Source organism: Crocuta crocuta, unplaced genomic scaffold, assembly GCF_008692635.1.
Source record: "Crocuta crocuta isolate KB4526 unplaced genomic scaffold, BGI_CrCroc_1.0 scaffold345, whole genome shotgun sequence".
NCBI lineage: Eukaryota > Metazoa > Chordata > Mammalia > Carnivora > Hyaenidae > Crocuta > Crocuta crocuta.
The window spans coordinates 1,393,675-1,419,653 of NW_027527574.1; the positions used below are offsets into that span (position 1 = coordinate 1,393,675).

Genomic DNA, 25,979 nt, shown 5'->3' on the forward strand with positions numbered 1-25,979 from the left:
CCAACGCCAAAATAAATAACCATTAAAAAAAACACAATCAAATAGTGTCATTTCCGTGTCACCTGAGCAACAGGAAGAGGGAAATTTCTCTCCTCATGCTGCAGCAGCATGGCCAGCCTTTTTGCATTGCTAGCAGTGTTCTGGTAACACCTGAGGCAAGGGCTTATGGTTCACCAGCATCAATCATCCTCATGGTCACCTCACTGAAATCTGCCATCATTCCATCATTAAAAACCTTTAATCCTTATAGTGACTTAGAAAGTGGTACAAGGACACCCTGACATTGTTTGTCACAGCACCAATCTCCCCTGGTAAATGTGTAGCCGATGTGTGCACTGGGACCTGAAGTAGCGTGGAAATGCTTTAGGATTGACTTAATTCTAGTGACTCACTCCCAGATAACTTTTGTGCTTCCTGCCCTCTCTGTGGAATGATCTTTATTGCCTACTTCCCTGCTTGATCTGGCCAACTTTTAGACTGTCATTTCCTTGAAGGTACAGGCTATGTCTCAAAGGTCTGAGTGTCTCTGTATTTAAAAGCAAATTAAGAGGAGCCTGGGTGGCTCAGTCAGTTAAGGGACTGACTTGCACTCAGATCATGATCTCATGGTTCATGGGTTCGAGCCTCGCATGGGCTCTCTGCTGTCAGCATAGAGCCTGCTTCAGATACTCTGTCTCCCTCTCTCTCTGCCCCTCCCCTGCTCTGTCTCTCTCTCAAAAATAAACATTAAAAAAAAAGTTAAAAGTAAATTAAACCTGCCTGATGGAAGCTTTTTCATGGTACAGAGACATGGTTTTGGGGAAACTCTAATATAGTCTGGGAAATGGGGCTGCAAAGGGGTGAATGTTTGGTGCTTGGTATGTGGCAAATGCCTTACGCGGCACCTGTGTTATTTCATTTAGTCCTAAAAAAAATTCCCTGTAAGGTGGATAGTATTTCTGTTTCATAGTTGAAGAAACTGAGGGTGGAAAATTTAAGTGCCCAAGTTTACTGAGTGAAATGGTGGTGCAGTGCCACAGGCTGCCCCCAGGGGTTCCCTTTCTGTGGTGGGCTCCTATTTTGGTCTCAGAGCATTTCCCGAGGAGAAGCTGATTGGGAAGACGTAAACCAGAATCAAACGTGAAAGAAAGCGGGCTGCCCAAACGGGGGACCGAGCCAAACTTGTGGCAGGCATTCTTCAGCGTGCGGTAAGAAATGCTGAAAATAGGTCTGTGTCGCTCTCAAAACCACCTATAGAGTAATCACGATGGAAATTACCACTACCACAGCCCGGATGCAAAAGCACCCACTAATTAAATGAGCAATGAGAATCTCAAAATAATTTGCTAATAGTCTCGACTGCTTGCGGCAATATCTCTTCTGTGGGTGACTGTGTCACTGAAACTTAACGCCCTCTTTGTGGAGAGAGTGAAGTCTCCCCAGTGCACACGTGTAGCATTTACTGTATCACCAGATGTTCTCCTCCTCACCCCTCCTCGCTCCCCCCACCTCGCAGAAGGAAAACCTTGGCTCCAAAAGAAAAGCCACTTCAGTAGTTGAACATTCTCTCTGGAACCACAGAAAGCAATTATTCTGCAACATGACCCTCAGAGTGTTTTCTTTTGTCACACAGAGAACAGCCTCTAAGCGATACACCAGTGCCTGCCCAGGCAACGAACAGGTTCTTACCTGGATTTAAGGATAGTATGCAGAGACAAAAGCCTTCACACCGAAGTCTGCTCAGCTTACACTGAGGCAGACCCAACGTTTTGTTTTGGGAAGTGCTAAACACGCGTGCCATTTTAATACAGCACCAAGTTTCACTGCCTTCAAGATGCAACCGCATGGCCTCACGAAAACAACGCATTCCACAGGATGCCAGGGAAGATCCAAATGAGGCTGGAGAGCTGGAGAGTGGTGCAGCTGTTTTTAATGTTCCTAGATGCTGGTTTTCTGATCTGCAAAGATGCAGACTGGCCTAAAACTGAGCAGCTGCTCTTAGCTTGAAGCTCTCCTTCACCATGGCGGTGGTGTGAAGAGTACTAGACAGCAAGTCAAGAAGGTTCAGGTGCCACTGGCTATCTTTGGACCCTGCAAAATCACCCTCCGGGTCTCTGTCTCTTCTTTTATTAAATAAAAATTCTCTGAAATCCTCCCCTGCAAGCCTTCCAGGACGCCTGCCCAGCACAGCTGGCTCCTATAACTTTTCAATCAGACTTACGATCAACTCAGAATAAACACCAGTGAGCCCACAACTCATGGCACTCACCTCATCGGAGCTGCCAAGCACAATGCCTATGTGGTGCTGTCTGGGTGCCCTGAGCAGATTACAATCCTGGAGGTCAGGCTTTGGGTTTCTTCCCCCCAAGTACACCACCTTGCACTTTCAGATATGAAAACATTTGCTGAGTAAGATGAACACCTTCCTCCATCAGACAGATGGGATTCCTAAGGACAGGTATTCTATTTACACTTAGGTTCCACAACATGGTGGGGACTCATGTGCTCTCCAGGGTTCTACTGCCCAGATGGCCAGTTCTGGTGCCTGATTACCTTCTGCTGCATGTTGTGCTCTAGCCACCAGTCTAGAATCTCAGCTATCTGAGGGTTTAGTTGGTGTCATGCATTTATTTTGTATCTCTGTAGCCCTGTCAATAATCCTAGGCACAAGGCCCCTTTTTTTCTAGCATATATGTTGAAATAAAGTTGATCACAGTAGTATGACCTTTAAACTAATAGAAAAAGGCTTCTAAAAAGTACCATTAATATCATTTAACATTTACTAACAGTTCTACACAATGATCATAATATAGTCCTTGACCTCTATGAATGAATGGAAGGTACCAATACATTTATTAGAAATGTGCTTCTTACACATAGAAAATTAGTCACCAGTCTTGGCAATAGCTAGAGAATGATTTCTACTGATCAATTCTTTTTAGAAGAATAAGAAATCTATATATGCTTTACATATAACCCCCCAACATTTACAACGCAAAACTACATCTATTCCTAGTAGCCTGTCCACAGCTGCTTTCTTTGAAACATGCTTTGGGGAAAGATTGATGTTCAGGAGGATTATGATTCATTAAAGTTGCTGACCAATTCAAATGCTTAGCTGCCAGCCTATTTTTTTCAGAGAATGTTCCTTTCACTCACCTTGGCACCGTTCTGCCAATACATGTGTGCACCATGTGGGAGAAATCCACATGTCCTGAGATCTATGGACATGTGTCCTGAGGGGTGGCATGCTATGCACACTATTTAAGCAGAACTTTGATTGGATTCATCGGGTTTTCATTTGTGTGAACCTCAGGAACAAATGCTCTTTTTCCACAAGGTGACCAAAACTAGGCTTGAGTACAGGGCCACTCATTGTGTAGCTCTCTGTTCCCTGAAAGAAAATTCCACAAATGTTGATTCACTAATTTACTCTAATGAAAAAGCTGTAGGCAGTCTCAAGTCTGAGTAAGCGTGAATGTTAGAAAGGTCCCTCTAGACTTACAATGCATTTTTCAATGTTCTGTCTAGAATAGGAATATAAATAGAGCATTCAAGATGTGTCTGTTGGGCTACTTCTAAGAGCAGACATTTTTTGATAATTTAAAACAAGGGCTTCAGAATTAAAATGATAGCAGTGATTTCCCCAAAGAACGTTCTCCTTCCAGCCATGGTGGGGTACGGTGGATTGGATATACCCTTCCGCAAGAAAAAAAAACAAAAATGCTCTAAGAAATACATTACACAATTGGTTTTCAAGACCCTCCATATCAGTCAATGAAGGATAGTGATCTCTATAAGACAAAAGGAGAAAAGCTTTGAGACACTGGCTTGGGCAAAGACTTCTTAGATACAACACTAAAAACAGGATTCATAAAAGAAAAAAAACCAATCACTTGGATTTTATAAAACATGGGAAACTGTACTTCAAAAGACTTGAAGATTGTTAAGAAAATGAAGATAAGGCACAGACTGAGAGGAAATACTTGCAAATCATAAATCTGATAAGGTACTTGTATCTAAAATATATGAAGAACTTTTAAAACCCAATAATCAGAAAGCAATCCAACTTCTAAGAATGAGTGAAACAGCTGAATAGAAACTTCACAGAAGATGACATAAAGATGGCAAATAAGCATATGAAAAGATCATTAATCATTAGGGAGATGCAAATTAAAACCTCAGTGAGATACCACCATGTAGCTATCAGAATGGTTAAAATTAGAAAGACTAGCCATAACTGCCAGCAAGGAAGTGAAGTAGGCTGAACTCACACACCTGTCTTAAGGGAATGTACAACTGGACAACCACTTTGGAAGAATCTGTCAGTCTCTTAAAAAATCAAAACACACGTCCCATATGACCCAGGCATTCCACTACTAGCTAGCTATTCACCCAGGGAAAAGAAAGCAGTGTCCATACAAAGACTTGTACACAAATGTCAGTGCAGCATTATCTGTAACAGTCCCTAATCTGGAAACAACCCCATGTCCATCAACAGGTGACTGGACTACAGAACTGTGGAGTATACATATGGTGCGATAAACTAGTGATGCATGCATTAGCATGGATCAATCTCAAAATAATTATTCTAAGAAAGGCAGACAAAAAAAGAAAAGAAAAGAAAAGAGCACATTACATACTGCATGATTCCATGCATGTGAGACTCTGGAATATACAAATAAGTCCAACTTGCCAGAAAGCAACTGGGGAACGGGAGGTAGTAATAAAGGTTAAAAAAGGGGTACAAGGAAACTTTTGGGGTAATAAATATGTTTGTTATCTTGATAGTGATGATAATTTCATGGGTGTATACGTAGGTCACATTTCCCAAAGGCATGCTTTAAGAATGTTCAGTTTAGGGGCGCCTGGGTAGCTCAGTCGGTTGAGCATCCGACTTCAGCTCAGGTCATGATCTCACAGTTCATAAGTTTGAGTCACTCCCTGGGTTCTGTGCTGACAGCTCCGAGACTGAAGCCTGCTTCAGATTCTGCGTGTCTCTCTCTCCCAAAAATAAACCGTTAAAAATTTTTAAAAATGTTCTGTTTATTGTGTATCAATTACACCTTGATAATAAAATACTAAAAGGACACTTTTTTGCCTTGGGGAATTTGCAGAATATCATCATTTATGATATAGCCATTTGGGTGAAGTATTCACTGAGTCCCAATCTCGTGCCAACACGGCACTGAAAACGAAGTTGGCAGAGGACAGTCAGACAAACTGACCACCGGGGAGGACTCTGAGTGTTTCCACAGTGCCGCTTTGCTTAAGGCACACAGACTGAACGGCTGTGGAAAAACAAGCTTTAACTTCGGTCGTCAGTCTCCCTACTCACAAACTGCTTCAAAATGCATCGGGTATCATCATCGTATGTTGCGATGATGACAAATTACATACCGATCTTGATACTGCCCTTGTGCCTGTCCATATGTTTGAACACGCACGAGAATTCATCAGGAAGGAGCCACGAAAACCCATTCTGAGTCCATTATAAGGGGCTTTCAACAAAACTGACACAAGAAAGTAAATGTGCTACTTGTTCTCGTGCAGATGACCTACACTCCAGGCTCTGCTTTCCTTTGTTCCCTGTGCGAGCTGTGTTCTCTAGGGCAGCATTTGCCATCATCTTTTCATCCTAAGATTTTCCATTAGGCCACTGACAGCAAAATTATCACTGAATTCACCTTGTGGGAATCTGACCATCATATGAAAAGTTGAGAGAAAGCAAAATCAATGTGATATGTATGGAGTCTTCAGTGTAAAACACTGGAAAGTGACATTCTTTATCAATCAAACCACAGAGACGTCGCATTCCAACCAGCATAAACAAAACTTTAGAGGATGACCCATTATTTCAAGAGTTATACTGTTACAATACTAGCTATGGAGCCTGGCAACATTTTTCTGAACAACAGAGATATATTTGAAAAAGAATTTCTTATACAAATCGTATGGGCTAAACTTGGGCAATAAATTTTCTAGAAGAAAGTATGAAAACCTCACAAATATCAAAAACTAAATCAGCATGACTGTGTACAACTTCTGTTTTGAGCCAGAACTAGAGAAAACTGCTCGCAAAGTGAAACAAGAAGCATATTTCAACTGACATAACAAAGCAGGTTATCCAAATCAAGTTTGTAGAAACTGCTAATGAATATCTCGACTACATCTATAACCGACTGATTTAGAAACAAGCTCAAAATTTACTTTCTATTACTTTCTATATTTACGTAAGACAAGGAAGGTGACTCCTGTGAAGAATGAATGTAGGATTCAAAATCTGGCAAAGACTGAGATGATCCCAGTTGGCCCTGGACCACTAATAATGTTTTGGAAGGATTGGGTTATTAGATTAACAGTTGTAGAAGATGAACACTATTTGTGCAATGTTAAAACAAACATTATTATTAACCAAACATTTCCTAAATTGTAAGCAGAAACGTGAAACTTGATCTGACACCTGTAGCAAATCTGAGGGCTTTCCCTGGCCCAGGACACAGGGGTTTTACCATTATGGTCCACAGTGCTCTTATCCTGCTCAGAATAGAAAAGAGCCACCCCTCTACTTTCAATGAGGCTTGTTTCAAGGTTCTCTGAAGGAAGTTTCCTTCCTAATCAGTTCTCAACTCTTGCTGCCTCCCACTGGATAATTTACCTCTCTTCTTCCCAAAGCCCTGAGAACTCTTTCTCCCCTCTCTAGTTTCGTTTGGTCAGCAGTGTGTGAATGTTGATCCTTCATTTAACAGGCACCAAGAGGCTCTACTTACATCATGCATGGAGTCCAGAAGCTTGGTCAATTGGTAGAACCTTTGCCAGCTCTGCCCAGAGTTGTTGGGACACTTAGTTACCATCTTCCTCAGTTCTTTGATGTAATTTGTCCTCATTTCTTCAAATGCAGCCTGGCTTTTGAGGCCATCCTTTGGAACTGTGTTTAAGGAATACAGACAAGTAAATTCCCAGGATGGAAAACAGCTCTAACAATGGCGTAGAATATTTTGGGGTTTTTAGGTTCATACTTTTAGACTGAAACTGAATCATAATTAATTGCATTTATAAATAAATATGGCAGTTATCTATTGGTGAACTCTTGTTCACATCCATATATGAAAGAATAATAACTGCTATTTATTGGATGTATATTAACATACACCTTGCATATATTAACTTGATCTTGACATCAATTTTATGACATAATCATTATTCTCATTTTACACATGAGGGAACTGGAGACTGGAGGTTTAATCCTGCCCAAGGAACACAATAAATAAATGGCAGAGAAGGGATAGAAGCCTAGGTCGATTTCCAAAGCCTGCCTCTTAACCACAATGCTATACTGCCTCATGGCCTGTCATCAAAGTTTTTTATGAATCCTAACTTTCCATTTCCAGTACTTCATAGGTAGGAAAAGACACTTTGATTTTCCAGGACAACTGCAAGAGCAACCAACAATCTAAGCTGGGGCTAGAATTAGAAAGCAACATCTCCACATTCATATTCAAATATCAAAGACACTTGGGGAAACTGGCTATCAACCAAGGGGGAGGCCAGGCACGTTGAGAAGCGCTTTCCATCTTCTTTGTGCCAGGATCCTATGAGCAGTTGGGCACAGTCATGTGGCCTCCCAGACAACCTGGTGGTGGCTCTGTGCACTGGTTTGTGTGTACAAAGGAGTAACACAGCAGTGGCTCTGCGTGCAAGGCAAAATCTCAAACTTTCAAAGAGAATAAACCACATTCACCTTTATCTGTGATAAAGTAGAAAGTGAAGGATCCTATTTTATGTAGTGGCTGGCTTTTAATTTTATTTGGGATTCAGGGCTTGGAAACAGGTTTCTGTGACCTGCTGAAAGGAGGTGCTTTGTCCTAGGATACGTGCAAAAGCACTTTACAGAGGAGAGGTGCTCCTGTGCCTGGAAGGAGGTGTACGTAGGGCAGAGTGCAAACTAAAGTATTCCCTTTGAAAGTCTACTCACATGTTCGCTTTTTTCCAACTATTGCCAATAAATAGTTATATGCATGCTTTAACTTTGAACAATGAAATCACTTAGGACTTTATTTTTAGGAGATGAAGATCTAAAGAAAATTCATCTTGTGAAATTAACATTCTGAGCTGGAAACTGCTCTTACTTTCACTTCTTAATTATACAGCATGTTTGTTAATTAATCATAACTGGGATAAATAATAATTCACTTGGGTCATCAGCCTTTTAGAAGGGCTAAGTTCATTTTTTAGTATTATGAGAACCCTGGAAGCCCAGAATACTGCTGTTTCCAAATAAAACCCTGTTGTCCTGTACAAAAATATGGATGATCTCGCAAATTAAATTCATATATGATGTTAATAGTCTCCTCGAATTTAATGGTTGAGGCTTTTGCTTTATGGTTTATCTAAGTCTATTTCTGTGGTGGAAAAATAAATCCCTAATAGTAATTGCACAAATTCCTGAGACCACCATAACAGTAGAGGTCGTTTCAAATATTTGACATTCATGTTAAAAGTTAAATGCCATCCATTATATAACAAATAATTTGTTTTCTTTAAAAATAAAGCCTTATTTTCAAAGTGTAAAAAATATAAAGGATGGTAATAACCAGGATGTTAATCGTCAAACTATAGATCTACTTTCTACCAAAATTTTAATGTTAACTTAAAACTTTCTGAAAGAAACTGAAAGTTTACAAATAGTTTGCAAATGGTGCCCACCCACAAATTGTCATTTATTTTTGTCAGTTATAAAATATTATGGAGTAAGTCTTTTGCTTTTCAATATAAGTATTTATGGATATCATCCTATACATTAAAACATTACCTAAAATTAAAATGGAGTGAATAAATTTCACTACTATTTGGTATGTCTACTAAAATTCACCAAAGACCTTCATATGGATAGTCCTGTATCAGAAATTCTCAAGATTATAAACAACTTGTGTCAAATATTACTTGTATATTATTGCTATAACTGAAATATATTGTACCAATTTCCCGGCCAGATTTTTTAGGAGTTGAAACAAACCCACAAATAAGGAGAACTTAAGCAAAACCTCAAAATTTGGAGGTCGGCCCAGATTTTCTGAATTTACTTATTAAATGCAGCAGGGCTGCTGGAAATCATCCAAAATCTATGGGCTGGAGAAGAGCAAAGAGACAACTGGGGAAGAGGTTTGTCTGCTTTCTTCCATAAGCATTAAGAACACAAGAGTCTCTCAATGTCATTGCTACAGGCGTTCTTGATACATTGGACATTAGGTGTGCAACTTAACATCCTAAATAAAACGAACAATTTTCACACATTTTGTCATAGCTTAGCAAAATAAGTTTACTAAAGCCTGCAGCTCTATGATTCATACAGTCCTTTACTTATGTTTTCTTGCCTTTTTATGTTGCTTTTCCAGCATCTACAAAAACCAGAAGTGAAAGTACAGAGCTAGTTGGAAGCTAATAAATTAATTTGGGCAGCTTCAAAATGATATCAGAATTGATTAAAAGCTGACTGATTAAATGATGTAAAAGGATAAGACACCAATTAAAATTGAGTAGTCAAAATTTAAAGAATTGGTATCACGAGCATTTTTAGAAAAAAATACTTTATTTAAATTCTATCACCCATCTGATCTGTATCTATATATCTATGTCTATATCTATCTATATCTATATCTATATCTATATCTATATCTACCTATATCTACATCTATCTAAAACATTTTTCAAGCCAGCAGTGGTTAATGACATAGCCTGGAAAGGGGAATAAAATCACGGTTACCGAATTTATAGATTCCAGTTATATTCCAAAAGGATAAATCAGGAACATCAGAAATCTTGAGGAAGTGCAGAGCAGGGAGAAAGAGCCTGGTTCTACTGACCCAGCAGATGAGGACTGCAAACACAACCCTACAGGAGACTGGCTGAATGTAATTAGTGAGGAATGGTAAGGCCTGCGGCAAATCAGAGAGGGCATGCCCTGCCCTGGGCGATTAAATTCAATGAAAATAAAACAAGACAAAAGGCCAAAAGCAACCTAAATTCCTGTGGGGGCCAAACAAAACACAGCTGTGAAGTGCTGGTCCCACCTCCCTAGCAGGCTGCTGGTTTGCCCCTGCACCTGAGCCTGGCTCCAGCCTGCTAACCGCTCCACTCTTCCTGCCCTCTGGTACCACCAACCTGTCTTTCCACCCTTTGCTCCCCGCCCTGGGGGACAGCAGAACACTGGATGTGAAGTCCAAAGCCATGGGTTTGAGCTCTAACTCACAGAGGATACTGAACAAAAACACTTGTGTGCCTCCTTTCTGTTAACTTTAGAAGGGGGCTATCAATCTCAGAGGGTTGTTTGAAGCATTAAACTAGATAATATACGAACACTTCAAACACTGTGAGGTGGTAACCACAGGGAAGCAGACTCTTATCCACAGTCACTATCGCATCCCCTCTTCCTGCTTTTATCACTACTTGATTCAGGCTAACTCTTCCCCGGATCCGGTCCCTATTTGCTAGAAATAACGTCTCTTCTTACCCCTTCCATCCTTGGCTAGTGATGACGCTTCTTCTCAAATGACTCTACTGAAAACTGTCCCTTCTCTCCCGTCCCTGATTCATGGGCCAAGGGGACGGGGTGCTGGGCAGGCACTGGGTTCTCTTTTCTGCTTCCAGGTGGTCACTCAACAATCTCTCATCCCTTGAAGTCCATGCCACTCGCCCTGGCATCCAGAACATTTCTCAGTTTCCTCAGCAGCCACAGAACGTGGCTTAGACATTTCTTCTCCATACTGTCTCCTGCCATCACTCTCCTCTGATGTAAACTTCCTTAAGTTCTATCTATGGCCTCAGTTTGAAAATGCTGTGTCGTTGCCCCAGGAAGAAGTACCCAACATCTTTGCCAAGGCTAATCCTGTCCTGCCTTGTCTCTCCCTGGCACCTTATGTCATCAACTCTCTTCTCTCATACTTGGTTCCAGAAGCCTAGAAGAGATGCCCATCAGTCTGCAAGTCCCTGGCCATCTGGCAGCTGCTCGAAGTCTAATGGTCAACCCGAGTAGGCTGCTCTCTGAGTTCTCAAGTTTTCTTTCGGGGAAGCTTTGCTCTTAGTCATTCCCCTTTTGGAAACCAGTACTTGGCTCCCAGTTTCTGTGCCTGCTGACAGCTCCATCTCTGTCTCTTCGGTCCCGCCATCTTCCTTTCATGTAAGTCAACTGGATCATTCCTCTTCTTTCTGCGCCCCGGCAACCCCACTCCCCATTTTACTTCAGATGACAATTTTCTATGAGGACAATTCCACATTCATATCTTAACCCCCAAACTTGTCTTCTGAGTTCCAGTCCCCAATTCACCTCATCTTTTGGCCTATTAGGTTACATCTGAAACTCAACCCATCTGAAATAGAACTCAGCTTCTAAAACTCCAGCAAATTTGCTCTAAGTCCCAATATTAACGTGTTCCTCTTAATGGTATGACTGTCACCTTAGTCATTTCTCTGTGCTCAAAACCTGTATCACTTCTGACCCATACCCTTTTATTTCCCCTTCTAGTCAGCTGCCAGTTCCGCAGTGTTTCTTGAATGCACTTGCTCCTGTCCATCATACCATCATCATTTGGGTCATTATTTCAAGAGCTCACAGCAGGTCTCTGTGCTTCTAAACTGGCTAAATTCTGTCTTTGCCTCTCTGCCTCCCCTTTTCTTTCCCCTTTAATCCATTCTATGTATCCATTCTAGATACATCTTCATAAAAACACAGAACACAGCTTAGGTCATGTCACCCCACTGCTCAAAGACTGCGGTGCTGTACTCCTCCACCCACCCAGTAAAGGTCAGGTGTCTTCTGACCTTCAAGGTATTGAATATGATGGTCCAACCTACATCTCAACCTTATTCCTCACTCCTCTCCAACCCAATATAACCTGATACACCTTGAAAAGGTAAATTAATACATAAATAAGATAGAAATTTAAAACTTAACGGGCAAAACAACTCTTCCAGAGCTAAGTACTATCGCCTGGATATGCTTTCCCACATTTCCACGATCCCTCACATCATCCCCTCATGGGAATGCCATCTCAGACCTCACATCCAATCCATAATCCTTGCAAAGTTCTCCAAGATTCAGCTTCACCATGACTCCCTCCCTAATCCCCAGAACAAAACATGCTTCTCCCTTTTTTGAGCCATCACGACACTCTTTTATCCTCCATCATGACTGGAGAATCCCTTTCCGCAATGTATTAAAATTACCTTTGAATTTCTTATAGTAAAACTCTCTGAGGGCAAAAACTGCACCTCACTCACTCCTGTAGTTCCCGATTCACCCCTGTAGTTCCTGATCTGCCTAATCCTCCAATACCTATAACAGACCCTTACTAAATATTTAGTGGTTAGGTGGATGAAGGAATGAAGGAATATGCTCCTTCTTTACTCAAAGCTTCATACTCTCCACACAACTTGGTTCATTCACTAAAGACCAAAGCCCCTCTCCCACCTCCTCAGAAAAGTTTTTATGCCAACTACTTGAAACTATAAACAGGCTAATCTCCTAAAGGCAAGGTTATCAGATAATGTAGAAAAAGGGACCAAGTGGACATCAACTTACTTGTGCTTAGCAGCAGCAACACTTTCATTATGGTGTATTCTTCAAAGGTAAGCTGCAGTCGAACAAACTGAAGGCTGATTTGGTGCATCCCCTGGCATAATTCATACATGGCGGACTGATGCATCTTCTCTCTACAAAGGAAATGAAAAAAATGTCTGAGAATATAAGATTCATGATTAAACCCAGACTGGTGGCCCAAGACAGCTTAATAAGAGATCTGAGTCAAAGTTTTCCTTTGGCTTCAACATGGAGCAGATATGTATTTGAACGACAGGTTAGATTTCACACTGATTGGCAAACTGCTTCTAGACCAACACTGCCATCCCATTTACCAGTACCCTGTAACCACGTGTCAGAAGCCCTGAAGCCAAACTCTTTCAAAGTGTGCCATTATGTAATTTTATGTCAAGAGTAAGGATGACTGTGTTGTCTTATACAGTGAAAGCATCTGTACGGCAGAGGGGCCAATGTGATGTGGGGTAAAGCCCACAAACCTCTGTTCCTTTTCAGCTAGAGATACCAAGTATGGAGCATTTTGATAAATTGTATTATACGCTGTGAACACAGAACAGTGACGATCAGTCTTATTTCCACATGGACCACCCTCATGGACGTCATGAAACATGACTGCTAACTATCTGCAGCAGTACATTTCAAAAGGCAACTGGGGGCACCTGGGTGGCTTAGTTGGTTAAGCGTCCGACTTTCGCTTAGGTCATGATCTCGCGGTTTGTGGGTTCGAGCCCCGCATCGGGCTCTGTGCTGACAGCCAGTTCAGAGCCTGGAGCCTGTTTCAGAGTCTGTGACTCCCTCTCTCTCTCTGACCCTCCCCTGCTCACGCTGTCTCTCTCTCTCTCCTAGAAATAAAACATTAAAAAAAAAAAGGCAACTGGACAATATTTTCAAATCTGAGAACCTTCAATAGAACCTTTCTGATAAAGGCGGTAAGCAATATGGGGGTTTGGGGCAATATATGCACGTTTCCACGGAAACAACCAACCAATCTTCTCCCTCCACCAAATCCAAATGTTTCCCTAAAAATCTACATTATGTAACAACAGAAATCATCATTGTCTCTTTCCATGAGAAGTTAAGCAAAGCATCAGTTCCTTTTCAAGGTTTTTCTTTCTCAAGTTAAATCATTTGGGAGGCTCTGGGTAACTACTGTTTTATGATGACCAGAATTTAATAATTGAAAAAGAAACCATTAGTGAAAAATGGGAAAAGGCCAAAGAAACAGAAAAAAAGAGGTCAATGATGGCTGATAGATTTTCAAGGGTGACTGACAGCAGGTGGGAGTCTGTGGGACAGTAACATTGCGATACCTCTCCCAGGATGCACTCCTGGGTTCCGCTCACTGGCAGAAACCCTTTCACCTCAACTCCAAAAGCGACCTGCATAGAATTCAAAAAGGAACACAGAACATTTTCTCTCCATTACTATTATATGTCTTTTGTCTCCCATAAGCTGTAAGATATTTTTAATTAAGTAGATGTTTTAAACACACACACACACACACACACACTCACGTGTGCGCTCACACATATACTATATGCAGGAGCCTAGGCATCCACCATCCAGAACAAATAAATGCTAATGTTTTTGTCATATTTACTTCAGATCTTTCAAAATTTAAACATGGCGGAGTTACAGCCTGCTCTGTCTTCCTTCTGGTTCCCATTTGTCTTCCTTCAAGAAGGGAACCTGTGCATGTTGGGCGATCTACCATTTCCTCTCAGATGTGTATATTTTACTACCATGTGTATGTATCTATAAAAACAGCATAGAGTACCTGCTTTGTTTTATGTAAATTTGAGATTAGATATGCACATCCTTCTGCAACTTATTTTCATTCAATGTTGTAGTTCTATTTTAATACAGGTAACTGTAATTTAATTCACTGTCACTGATGCAGGTTTCATTTGTTTGAATATATCATAATTTAGTTATCCATCCCACTGATGACGACCACTTGGGTTGTTTCTTCTATCCCACTATCACAGATGATGCCCAAGGAATACCTTGTGCACTCATCTAGGATACACAATGACAGCGGAATTGCTGAGTCACAGATCAGCGCACATCTGCTGCTTCCATTCCAACCAGTAAGAGATAAGAATTTCCTTTTATTCCACTTCCCTGGCAATACTTGTCATTATCCAATTTAAAATTTGTTGCCAGCTGATGGGGGTTGAAAGGATAGCCCCATTGGTGCTTTTACTTGTATTCCCATTAACACCAGGAGGCTGAACATTTTCCAAATGCTTTCTGACCATTTGGGTTTTTTCTTATGGATGTGTCTCTCCATATCTTTACCCATGTCATTGTTAAGCTCTTTCCCCTTCTATCACTAAGCAACACCATCTTTATTCCTAGTTTTTTTTGGTCTTAAAATTTTTTTTCTGTTATTAATTTTGTTTTTTTCCTTTCTCCCTTCCCTCCTTCCTTCCTGTCTCTTCCTTTCTTCTGCTCTCTCTTTAGAATTTGCCTGGTATACCTCAATTACATTTCACATGTCTCTTTTAAACAGCAAAAAAAAAAAAAAAGATTAAAAAAATCTGAGAGTCTGTGTATTCATTTAACAACTTAATTAAATGTTTTCCTTTATTGTGATTACTGATATTTTTGGATTTTTTTTTTTAATCACTCTAACCTTCCCTCTTTTCTTTCTTTCGTTTTTTTTTTTTTTTTTTTTTTGGCCACATTCCTTTCTTTTACGGAGTTGATCCAGCTTTAAAAAAAAATCCCCCTTTGCTGGTGCTTGGATGGCTCAGTTGGTTAAGGGTTAGTTGGATTTCAGCTCAGGTCATGATCTCATAATCTCATAGCTGGTGGGTTCAAGCCCGGGCGGGGCAGGCTCCATGCTGATAGCTCAAAGCCTCGAGCCTACTTCAGATTCTGTGTCTTCCTCTCTCTCTGCCCCTCCCCTGCTTGTGCTGTCTCTCTCTCAAAAATAAACATTAAAAAAAAATCCTCCTTTGTCCAGTACTGGATTCAGAAGGTACACATTTTATTTCTACTCTTTAATTATTAAGTTGTGAATTTGTATACTTAAAAATTGAAAGTTGGGGTGCCTAGGTGGCTTAGTTGGTTAAGCGTCAGGCTTCGGCTCAGGTCATGATCTCACAGTTAGTGGGTTGGAGCCCGCTTCGGGCTCTGTACTGACAGCTAGCTCAGAGCCTGGAGCCCATTTCAGATTCTGTCTCTCCCTCTCTCTATGGCCCTCCCCTGCTCACGCTGTCTCTTTCTCTCTCTCTCAGAAATAAAGCGTTAAATTTCTTTTAAAAAATACAATTAAATTAAAAAAATTGAAAGTTAATCAATAGCTTTTCCATGAGAAACCTACAAACAAACAAGTAGAATATCTTTGGTCTACTGCTTCCAGTCCTCCATGTTACTGCTCTTTAGAAATTAAATTATACCTGTTTTCACATCTCCCCTGAAGTCAGTCCATCTCTCTTTACTCCCACGTGCCCATCTGTCTCATTACTGATGCGTTTCTTTGGTCCCCACTGTTCCATTCACTTCACTCCATCCTTCTGGGTTCGATTTCTTACATATTAAAGGATATTTTCTCATAATGCTTTCAACAGCGGTCAGTCACTGAAAGTTCAAGTCTTTCAGTCTTGATTTGTCTGAAAATGCCCTTATTTTACCTTCATTCTTTAAAAAGTTAGAGATTTCCGGCTTGACAGATAGTTTCTCTCAATACTTTGAAGACAGTATTCCACTGTAGCTGGGTGTTAATATAAGCTGCTTTTGGAAGATTTCTTGTGAGGCTAGTTGTCATTCTAATGCAGGTAGCCTGCATTTTCTCTCTGGAAACTTACAAAAAATTCCCTGTTTATTTGCTGCCTACAGTTTTTTACGAAGGACCTAAGTCCTGCTCAGGACTCAATATCCTTATTTGATTTGAAGATGTAGGTGTTTCTTCAGTTCTGAAATGTTCCTCGACATTGTTTCTTTAAGTTTCACCCCATCCCATTCCTGGTACTTTTTCTTTTTGGACTCCTATTAGCAGGGCCTTGGACCTTATCATTGCATCTTCCATATCAACCTCCCTCTCATATTTCTATCTTTTTATCTCTCTGGACTGTAACTAGGTGATTTTCTCAAATCTACTTTCTAACTATACATATTTTTTTGTGTCTGATATGTTTAATGTCTACAGTCTCTTAATGACAACATATTTTGTGTCCAGGTGCCTAGAAATAACTATTTTGTTCTTTCTCAAACGTCTCTGTTATTTTCCATAAAGTACTTCTTACTTTCTGGTTGTTATATCTTCTTTACCTAAATTACATCTTTACGTACTATATCCCTGAATACTTTTAACGTGTTCATTTCATAGTTTCTTTCAGATGTTTTGGTGGTGGTGGTCGATTTTCTGCAATGCTAATATGCACGTCTAAGTATGGTTCTGGCCTTCGTGACTCCCCGGGGCACTGCCTTGTGGAAGGGACTCTACAGGGAAGTTTTAGCATTTATAACTGTCAGGGGTATAAGCACTTCTCTTGTTTTGGACAGTTTTTATGTTAATTTCTTAGCTTACATGCTCTTTGCAAGACCTGCGGAGTTTAAATTTAGGCTCCACATTTGATGTGATACAGGCTTGTGTTTCTTATTTCTTTCAGCTTTCCTGCCATGTCCCTGGGCTGGCTGGCTGGCATGTTGAGTTTTACTGTCCTTGTTAGGAGACAGTGAAATTTTTGCAGAGCCATGGCTTTATGCGAGAGGCTCTGCTTTAGGCCCCAGCCTTGCCAGAGTCTATGTTCTTGTCTCCTGTTCCTGTTTGTCTTAATATCCCCCCAAAGAGATTCACCTACATCCACTAGTCTGTGCGCCAACTACAGCTTTGGGTCCAAGTTAACCAACTCTGGCTGTGAATTCCCTCTTCTTGCACCTATCTGTTCCCCCTTTTAAGCTTTCCTATATATCCAAGACTTTCTTTTTCAAATGCAGAATTTCTATGTGCTTAGAGAAAAAAAAAAGGCTCAGTTCAGTTCCACCATTCTGATTGCTAACGATAAGCTTCTTAAAGGCAGGATCCATGTCTGGCTAACCTTTCTGAATATTAAATAGAATATGAGAGCCAAGTGTCATGTGTCAATCTTTGCTCAATAAATGTTCCACAAATGAATGAGAGAGAGAAGGAAAGAAAAAAGTGAAGACATCCAGATGAAGATTTGCAAAGGATGATGCTGTTAGAGCAAGATAATACTGAAAACTTACACAAAGGAAGATTAAATGTCTAACAAGATAGATATGGCATTTGTGAAGTTCTTCAAAGCTTTCTAAAAAAAAAAGAGGAGAGATTTAGATTGTAACATGGGGTGGAGTGGATTACAAATTAGGATATCCATGGAGTACAGCACAACATGCATTTGATGTTATACAAATTACAAAGCTAACTCTACGCATTTGATTCCTCAGGCCACCCTGTGCTGGAGACCGCAGAGACATCCTTGGCTTCACCCCAGGAAGGTTAGGAGATGTGAAGCCCGTGAGCCCTTCCAGGTGCGAGTCTGTGATGGTTCCGTTTCTGAGACCCAGACTTACTGCATATCCAACTGTGATACTAATGATAATTTCAACCTTGCAGAAATATAGGAACCAATTTTATGGAAATTCTTTTTTTTTAATCTTTTAAAATATTTATTTATTTTTGAGAAAGAGAAAGAGAGAGAGAGAGAGAGAGAGAGAGAGATGAAGAACATGAGTGGGGGAGGGGCACAGGGAGAGGGAGACAGAATCTGAAGCAGGCTCTAGGCTCTGAGCTGTCAGCACAGAGCCTGATGCAAGGTTGGAACTCACAAACCGAAAGAGCATGACCTGAACTGAAGTTGGATGCTTACTGCCTGAGCCACCATAGCATCCCTGGAAATTCTTAAATTATAAAGTACTGTACAACTATCAGATTCATTTTGTTTGGTATAATAAAGAAAATAAAATGTTTCCAAGAGATCCAAGATTACTTTGGCTAAAACAAACCAAGCAATAATCAAATTCTTAAAATGACTTTCAGGAATACAATATTATATTATCATTATTATTTCTGTATGTAGGCAGATAACAGAGGAGAAAAACCAGAAAGTGCCGATTTCCAGGAAGGTGGAAGGAACGTGCCCGGAGAAGAAGAGGAGAACTAACCACCTCCCTGTTTAAGTGTTTCCGTCTCAGATGTGTTGACAAAACATCCATGCACTGATGAAAGGTTACTTAGAGACCTCAGATTCTACTGGAAGACAGATTAGAACATCAATGTGTGACAAAACACCTAAAGAATGCATGTGTTTTTTATTGTCATTTGTTTGGGGTTTTTTGCCCTTTCAGTCTGAACAGCATATCCTTAACTTTTTCTTTGCAGGGATTATTACTCGAATAACCTCCATGGTCTTCACAGCCATCACGTATGGGGCGCCTGCCATACACCAAAGCTAGGTTTATTCTTGCTAATTCTCACAATGTCTTGTGAAGAATGAGCCTCATGCTCACAATAAGGAAATATAGACACACGCAGCAGCCAGGAGCCAACACCAGGTTTTCCACTTCAAAACTCAGGCTGTTTCTCTCTATGTTTGCCAGTGGCCCAACAGTTTTTAGCTTTTTCTCTAGAGCATCTCTTGACAATTATGAAGAGATATTTGGTACCGCATGTGTTTTGTTATTACATACGCTCATTTGTTTACCCTTTGCTCTCCATTATGCGGTAAGATTTTGTGTTTGTGAATGCCGCTGCTGTTTCTATTGCATGAAACTGAGTTCTCCAAATGAAGAGTACCAGGTACTCAGTATAGCTTGAAATGTCAAGAAAATGGGCAATCTTAAAAGCACATTTTACAGCACATCATTTTTGCACAACTAGATTAAATGCACAGAAATGCACATCCATAGAAGCTGAAACACGGACAATCTTTTTGGCACGATGCTGGTATTAATTTTACAATATTACTTCACAGAAATACTCTTTGCTATGTGTTTTTATTCATTTTATAGTCTTACCTCATTTTCAGTAATGTAAAAATACATGAAAAACTTTGAGGAAAAGACAAAATTTGTATAATGCTCCTAAAAAATAACAGTAAATGCAAAAGTCACCCTTGAACACTAAATCGATACAAAGACAGCAGGAGATTACTGAAGTTGGCAACATCCTGTATTAAACTGAATGTCAGACCTGCATAACTGACAGCCTTCTCAACAGTGAGCATGTCATCATTTATAAACATCTCATTTGCAGTACAGAATGAACTCTATTTTTGGATAAATAAATACAACAACCAAAAAGGGCATAGAGACCCTGTTCCAATTCCAAAGACCTTGGGATAAAATCTAAAAGAATGATACCTCTAAAATATTTTTTAAGAAACACTTCAAAAAAAAAAGGAAGTAAATATTTCAAAAGTTTTGCAAACTTGTCATTTTCTCAGACTAAGAAACCAATTTTATTCAGAGCTATAACTTTATCTGGTTCTCTCTTAGAACATCCACAATCATATGGCCATTTGGAAATAGTTTTAAAATATTAAAATAATCTAATGTCTCCAAACCTGATTAACTTGGAACAAAAGTGAATAATTCAAGAGTTAGAAAATATTTTTTCCTGGCTTTTTGAGAGAATTTGAGGTTGAAAATGGAATTCACTTTTATGATAACAGTGGGAATTAGAAAAAGCCCCATGATAATCAGAGTAGCAAAGACATTCACAATTTAAATGATTTGTATGCCAGTTGCCTTCTTTTAATTTAGCTAAATAATCTGAATAACTTTCATATCTATAGGACCCATGCCTTCTTACCATTATTATATTAACAGTGTTGCCCTATTTTACATTGTGAGGATAGTTACAATGTAAAATACCTACTGGCCAATGGCCGTTAGAAGGAACACTCCTGCTTTGGTATTCAAGTATTGGTTTATCAAGACACTACTAAAAAAAGTATTTGAAAAGCTTAGTCATTTGGTTATCTGGAGTTCTACCTGGAGGCAGTTGATTTGGGAAATTACTGACCCAAACTAAATGCAATCCTGGAATCATATTTATCTTCTATTCTGTTAGAGGTAAATTTTTGAGAAGTCCAAGCTACAAAACATTCCAAACTATGGGCATCTGCAGAATTCAGGAGCTCTAAGTATTAGCCCGAACACCTACTGTGACTTCTCATGCTGTGGCTGTCTACAGAGAGAACACAAGCTAACTTCTACTTAAACAATCTTTGCAGAAATTTAAAGCAGGGTCTCAAAGAGACATTTGTACACACACGTTCACAGTGGCATTATTCACAATATCCAAAATGTGGAAGCAGCCCAAGTGTCCCTAGACAGATGAAAGGATAAACAGAATGTGCTATTTGCATATAATGGAATATTATTTAGCCTTAAAAAGGAAGCATATTCTGACGAGTGCTACAACACGAATGAACCTCAATGATATTCTATTAAGTAAATAAGCCAGTCAAAAAGTCAAATACTGCATGATTCCACTGATACGAGGTATCTGGAGCAGTCAAACTCATAGGAACAGAACGTAAAACGACTATTCCCAGGGGCTGGGGGGAGGAAGGAACAAGGACTTACCTACCTAACATTGTGAATATGCTTAACGTTAGTGAACTGTATAGGTAAAAAGGGTTACATTGGTAAATTTTCTGTTACGAGTATTTTCTCACAATTGAAAACATTTTTGTTAGAAACAAAAAGGCATCTCTATAGCCCATGATCCTATCTGCTGTACTTTGATAGAGATTAAGAAACTAGGATTTGCATTTAATTAAGCAGCTTCTCTTAGGGTTCGGGCTTTTCATTCATTCTTCTTCTTTTATAATATGTAAAATAAAATAATCTCTTTTCTTCTCTGTTTTTGCTATTTGCCTTTTGCCTTTTTGTGTCTTGATGGATTTTCTTGTATGGATTTCTGTATTACATATAGTCTTACTGTATGTACTTTTACTGCAGGCTGTGCTAAATGCTTTTTAAAAGCAGGAAGAGTAAAAATTCTTTAATAAACCATAATTTCAGAAAGTCAGTCAGAAACACTTCCTCAAAGGTCTGTCTGTTGTAGTTCTGGTACCCTGAGGGAGAAGGGAAAATAGAACTACCTTTATCACTCTTTTCTCTTTCCAAGAATTCACATTTAATAAACATAATCTGTTCACACTGGCTGATTTTATAAATGCCAAAGCACAAAAGGTCCCCAGCTCTTCCACCTACGGGAGTCTATGAAAGGTACAGTGACATTTTTTAACTTACAATCCTTTAGCAATATTGCACTAAACTGTACCTTGGTCACCTAAATACCCTTCAGGGGTGTCAAACATTACTTTATTTAGTAAGGGACTGCAAGAAAAAACTTTCGAGACATTTCACGTTAGCCCATGGATGAAGCAACAGGCAACTCTCATCACTCTGAAGCCGTGTGTTTGCCTGGATAATCATCTGTGGTTGTTTTTTGCATGTGCATAGATCCCAAATTACACCAGTGCTAAATAAATATCTGGTAGTCACTGAGAACAGGTAAATCCAATGGATTTCGCAGACTGTGAGTTGCTCTTAAAATACAGATATCAACAACACCCAGCAATGCTCATTCAGGGCCGGGCTCTCTGGAGTCTCAGGAAGACTTCATAAACGAGTGTGCTAACATTGCTATTACTTCCGTAAGTTGCCCCTAGGAATGTGTATTACATTGCTGGGATGCATACAGCCATACTGTCCATCTCACAACTGAGAGTGAAATAACTTGAGTGGTGTAGTGCATACACACACAGCCGGTCGGAAAGACCAGACGTTACATCTGATGCTGCAAACCACATTATTATGTCTGAATAAACGCAACATCTTAAGTGGTCAGTATTACCAGATGGTCTCTGTCTTAGGCTTGTTATTTTCCTGAAGAATAGCATGCAGAAATAGGGGGTTTTCCCCCCTAAACCTTAATTAGAATAAAAATGAACTTAATTTGAACATTCAAAATATTCCAGTATATGGTATGCAGTTTTGATCACAGTCTCCCCAGATTTTTCCTTAACTGACAAACAAGATATCACCCATAAAAGGACCATTATGCTAGCTGCAGTTTTGATGTCTGTTAGACTATTTACATCATTTATTTAAAGCCAGGGCAGAACTCAGTCACTTTGGTCTAAGAATTGCTGGAGAATGTTGCTTTTCTGGACTAGTGAGCCAAAGACTGGTATCCCAATGGTCTCTATGACATTCATCAATTCTTTATTAATTGTACATGGTCAACTCTAGTAAGAGTTAAACGCTAACTCAATGTTTGGTTTGTCACCTTAAGTGATGTTCCAGAAGGGATGTGTTTTCTTAGAAGTACCCTTGAACCTAAGCATCACAATGGCTACTGACTTTAGTAGATGTTACAGAGTTAGACAGATCAAAATCATATTTTGACAATCTAAAAACTGAGAAGGGCCTTGGCTACACAACCATTATTTACCACTGACAGCCCTAGAAATCATGAAAAAAATCCTTTTACTCATATATTCTATATACAGCTTTTTTGTAAAACATTCTTTTGTACCTTAGATTTTTAAATACTTACATAGTTAGCACAATTTCTTTTGGTACAAGGACACATACTTCTGGTAGAGGAAAGAAAACATGAAGCTATAACCCACTGTGAAAATTTCCTCTTAACCGCTATAGTAAGGTTAAAATACCCAACAGCATGCTTAGAACCTCATGAGCACTTAATAAAATGGAAACCATGTTAAGTTTTAACACCTGAATGGCTCGTCACATAGAAAGGATACAAAAAACCCAATATTCTTTGGTGAAAGAATTTTTTAAAAATTATCAAAGTCTCACTTTTGTAGGATGTAGACTTTAATACTAAATTTCTGCGCATTTAATGATATGCAGACCACAGACGTTTCAATAGAAGACAGAAAACCTTCAGTGAGCTATTACTGCTTCAAACAGGGACATTTTAGGTATATACTTAAAGACATGGCTTAATTTCAATAAAAGACCACAGTTTCCTCACTTGTAAAAAGGAGCCATAAAAAGGCTAGATTCCTACTTGATAACTACTGAATTTCAAGAATGTGAACAAAGTTAATTGCTGAATTCAGGAGCGTGGCTAGACTACTGCGTGAGTAAAGGGTGGCAGCAAATCACTTTTCCGAGTACGATAAAAGATTTGCATTAAATCACAACTTATGGAATCCTATTCTTCTTGAGGCAAAAGTCACATTATTCTAGCCACAGACCTGGCCCACGTTATAAGGAAGGACATTTACTCTGATAAAGCTCAGGTGTGCAGTTAGGCTTCTGAGGCCACAGCAGAGCGCTCACACTCACAGAGGGGATGCCAGTGTGTGCACGGGTGAGGGCAGGGCTGCAGGAGATAGAAAGCACCTGTCCTTACATGATAGAAAGGATCACAGACTCCTTCTACCTGCAAAGTCCTACTGTGGAAGAAGGAAACAGCCAAACGCCCAGAGACTGTTATCAAAGACGCCACTCAATTCATTAATCAGACTGGGTCCTAGAAAACATTTTCCGGTGCCATAGTTTTAGATGAAAGCTATTTTTTTTTTTAAGTGTGAATCATTCTAAAAGCTGATAAATCATCTGCCTAAATAATAATGAAAAGATGATGTTCATCTCAATTAATTTATTAGAGATTAGCCACGTGTCCTTATTTATTATTCTGAACATCTGTCACAAAGTAGATTTTGTTCAGGACATTATGAACAACTGCATCATTCATGATTGGGTGAAGTAAGTATGTCACTACTGGGCCACTACACCAGTAGTGACATCTGTTTCCGTAAAACAGCAACACGGAAACCATACTACCTACACATGTGCATGAAGAGACATGAATACAATGCTTATTCAAAGCATAGCCTAAATATTTCTCATCTTCTTTACCCACTTGTAGAAAATCACTAGTCAATCAATATAGCTGAGGAGTACAGCTGGTGTTCCTAACCTTCCCTTCTACTCTGAAATTCTGTGATCTCCCGAATATTCTCTAATCAGAACAAAATGGCCATGTGGTCTTTAATGACAAACATGGTTTTTGGGGACTTTTTGTGCTCATCCACTAGAAGCACTGACAGTGGAGGCTGATGCTTCAAAAGCATTAGCTCCCTGTGATCTCTTGAGCAGGCAGGACCCCATTCTCAACAGACAGTGGGTCTCACAACCCAGTAAGAGTGTGATTCAAGCCCCTCCCTCACTGTCCTGCTCAGCCCAAAGAGCCAGGGGTGGGGCTGGGCAGCCAGCTGATGGCAGTGTTTTCCTGAAACAAGTACAAGGAATAGTGGTCAGGAAAGATATAAAATATAATAAAAATTAGGAAAGCAAAGTCACTTCTTGGAGTAGCTTTTGGAATAGAATTTCAGTGATTTTAAGACTAAGACCAAGACCAAGATTGGTGGAACGTAAGTGAAAAAGAAGTTCCCATTTTGGGTTACCACCTGAAAAAAAAGAGCACGAAACTTCATATTGAAGTGAAATAGCAACTTTGGTTTTTCTGTTTTTCTTCCCCCTGCAAAGGTGTATGAAAGCCTTAGCACATCTCATTTTAAAACTAAGGAAATAGCATACAGCATGGTGACTGGTTAATAACACTATATTGCATATTTGAAAGTTAGATCTTAAAAAAAATTCTCATCACAAGATGGGGCACCTGGGTAAAGTTGGTTAAGCATCTGACTTCGGCTAAGGTCATGATCTTGTAGTTTGTGGGTTCAAGTCCTGCATTGTTCTCTCTGCTGATAGCTCAGAGTCTGGAGCCTGCTTCAGATTCCATGTCTCCCTCTCTCTCTCTCTCTGCCCCAACCTCGCTCGTGCTCTGTCTCTCTTCTCTCAAAAGTAAATAAAATATTAAATTAAAAAAATTCTCATCACAAGGAAAAAAGTATGTAACTATGGTGACAGATGTTAACTAGGCTTACTGTGGTGGTTGCTTTGCAGTATGTGCAAATATTGAATCGTGTTGTACACCTGAAACTAACACAATGTTACATGTCAGTTATGTCTCAATTTAAAAACTAAGCTGACATCCAGATGTGATATTTTTATTTGATAAGTGAGAGAGAGGGAAGGGCTGTAGAGCCACAGGGGGATGAAGACAGAGGAGAAAAAAGAGGGAAAGAGAAATTAGAGGGAAGGAGAAACGGTCATGCAGAAGTAGGGATGACACAAGAAAACAAAAACAAAAAGTCAGCTGTGGAGGGAAGGAGAGAGGGAAATCATAACTAGCAAGAAGAAAAGTAGAGTGGGAAGGAAAGAGCCCCCTCTCTTCTGAAGTGTGAGCCTGCAGTCTTCATGCCCTATATGCAGTTGGAGAACTTCAACTGTGAACTTGAGAGGCTCACCCTCTTTCCTGCTCAGGCACAGTTCCTCATGCATGGACTGTACAGCGTCATCTTCACCGTGCCCATCCAAA

At 39.8% G+C, this 25,979-nt stretch overlaps 1 protein-coding gene across 2 annotated transcripts in view; it reads right to left on the reverse strand.

The window, feature by feature from the left end:
- The window catches only part of NR3C2 (nuclear receptor subfamily 3 group C member 2), a 343,432-nt gene that overhangs the window by 29,395 nt on the left and 288,058 nt on the right, over positions 1–25,979 (reverse strand). For both annotated transcript variants that reach the window (XM_077770731.1, XM_077770725.1), the window contains exons 7-8: positions 12,557–12,687; positions 6,750–6,907 (exon numbers count right to left, since the gene is read on the reverse strand). In XM_077770731.1, the coding sequence (XP_077626857.1) occupies positions 6,750–6,907; positions 12,557–12,687 (289 nt within the window). The remainder of the gene's footprint in view (positions 1–6,749; positions 6,908–12,556; positions 12,688–25,979) is intronic.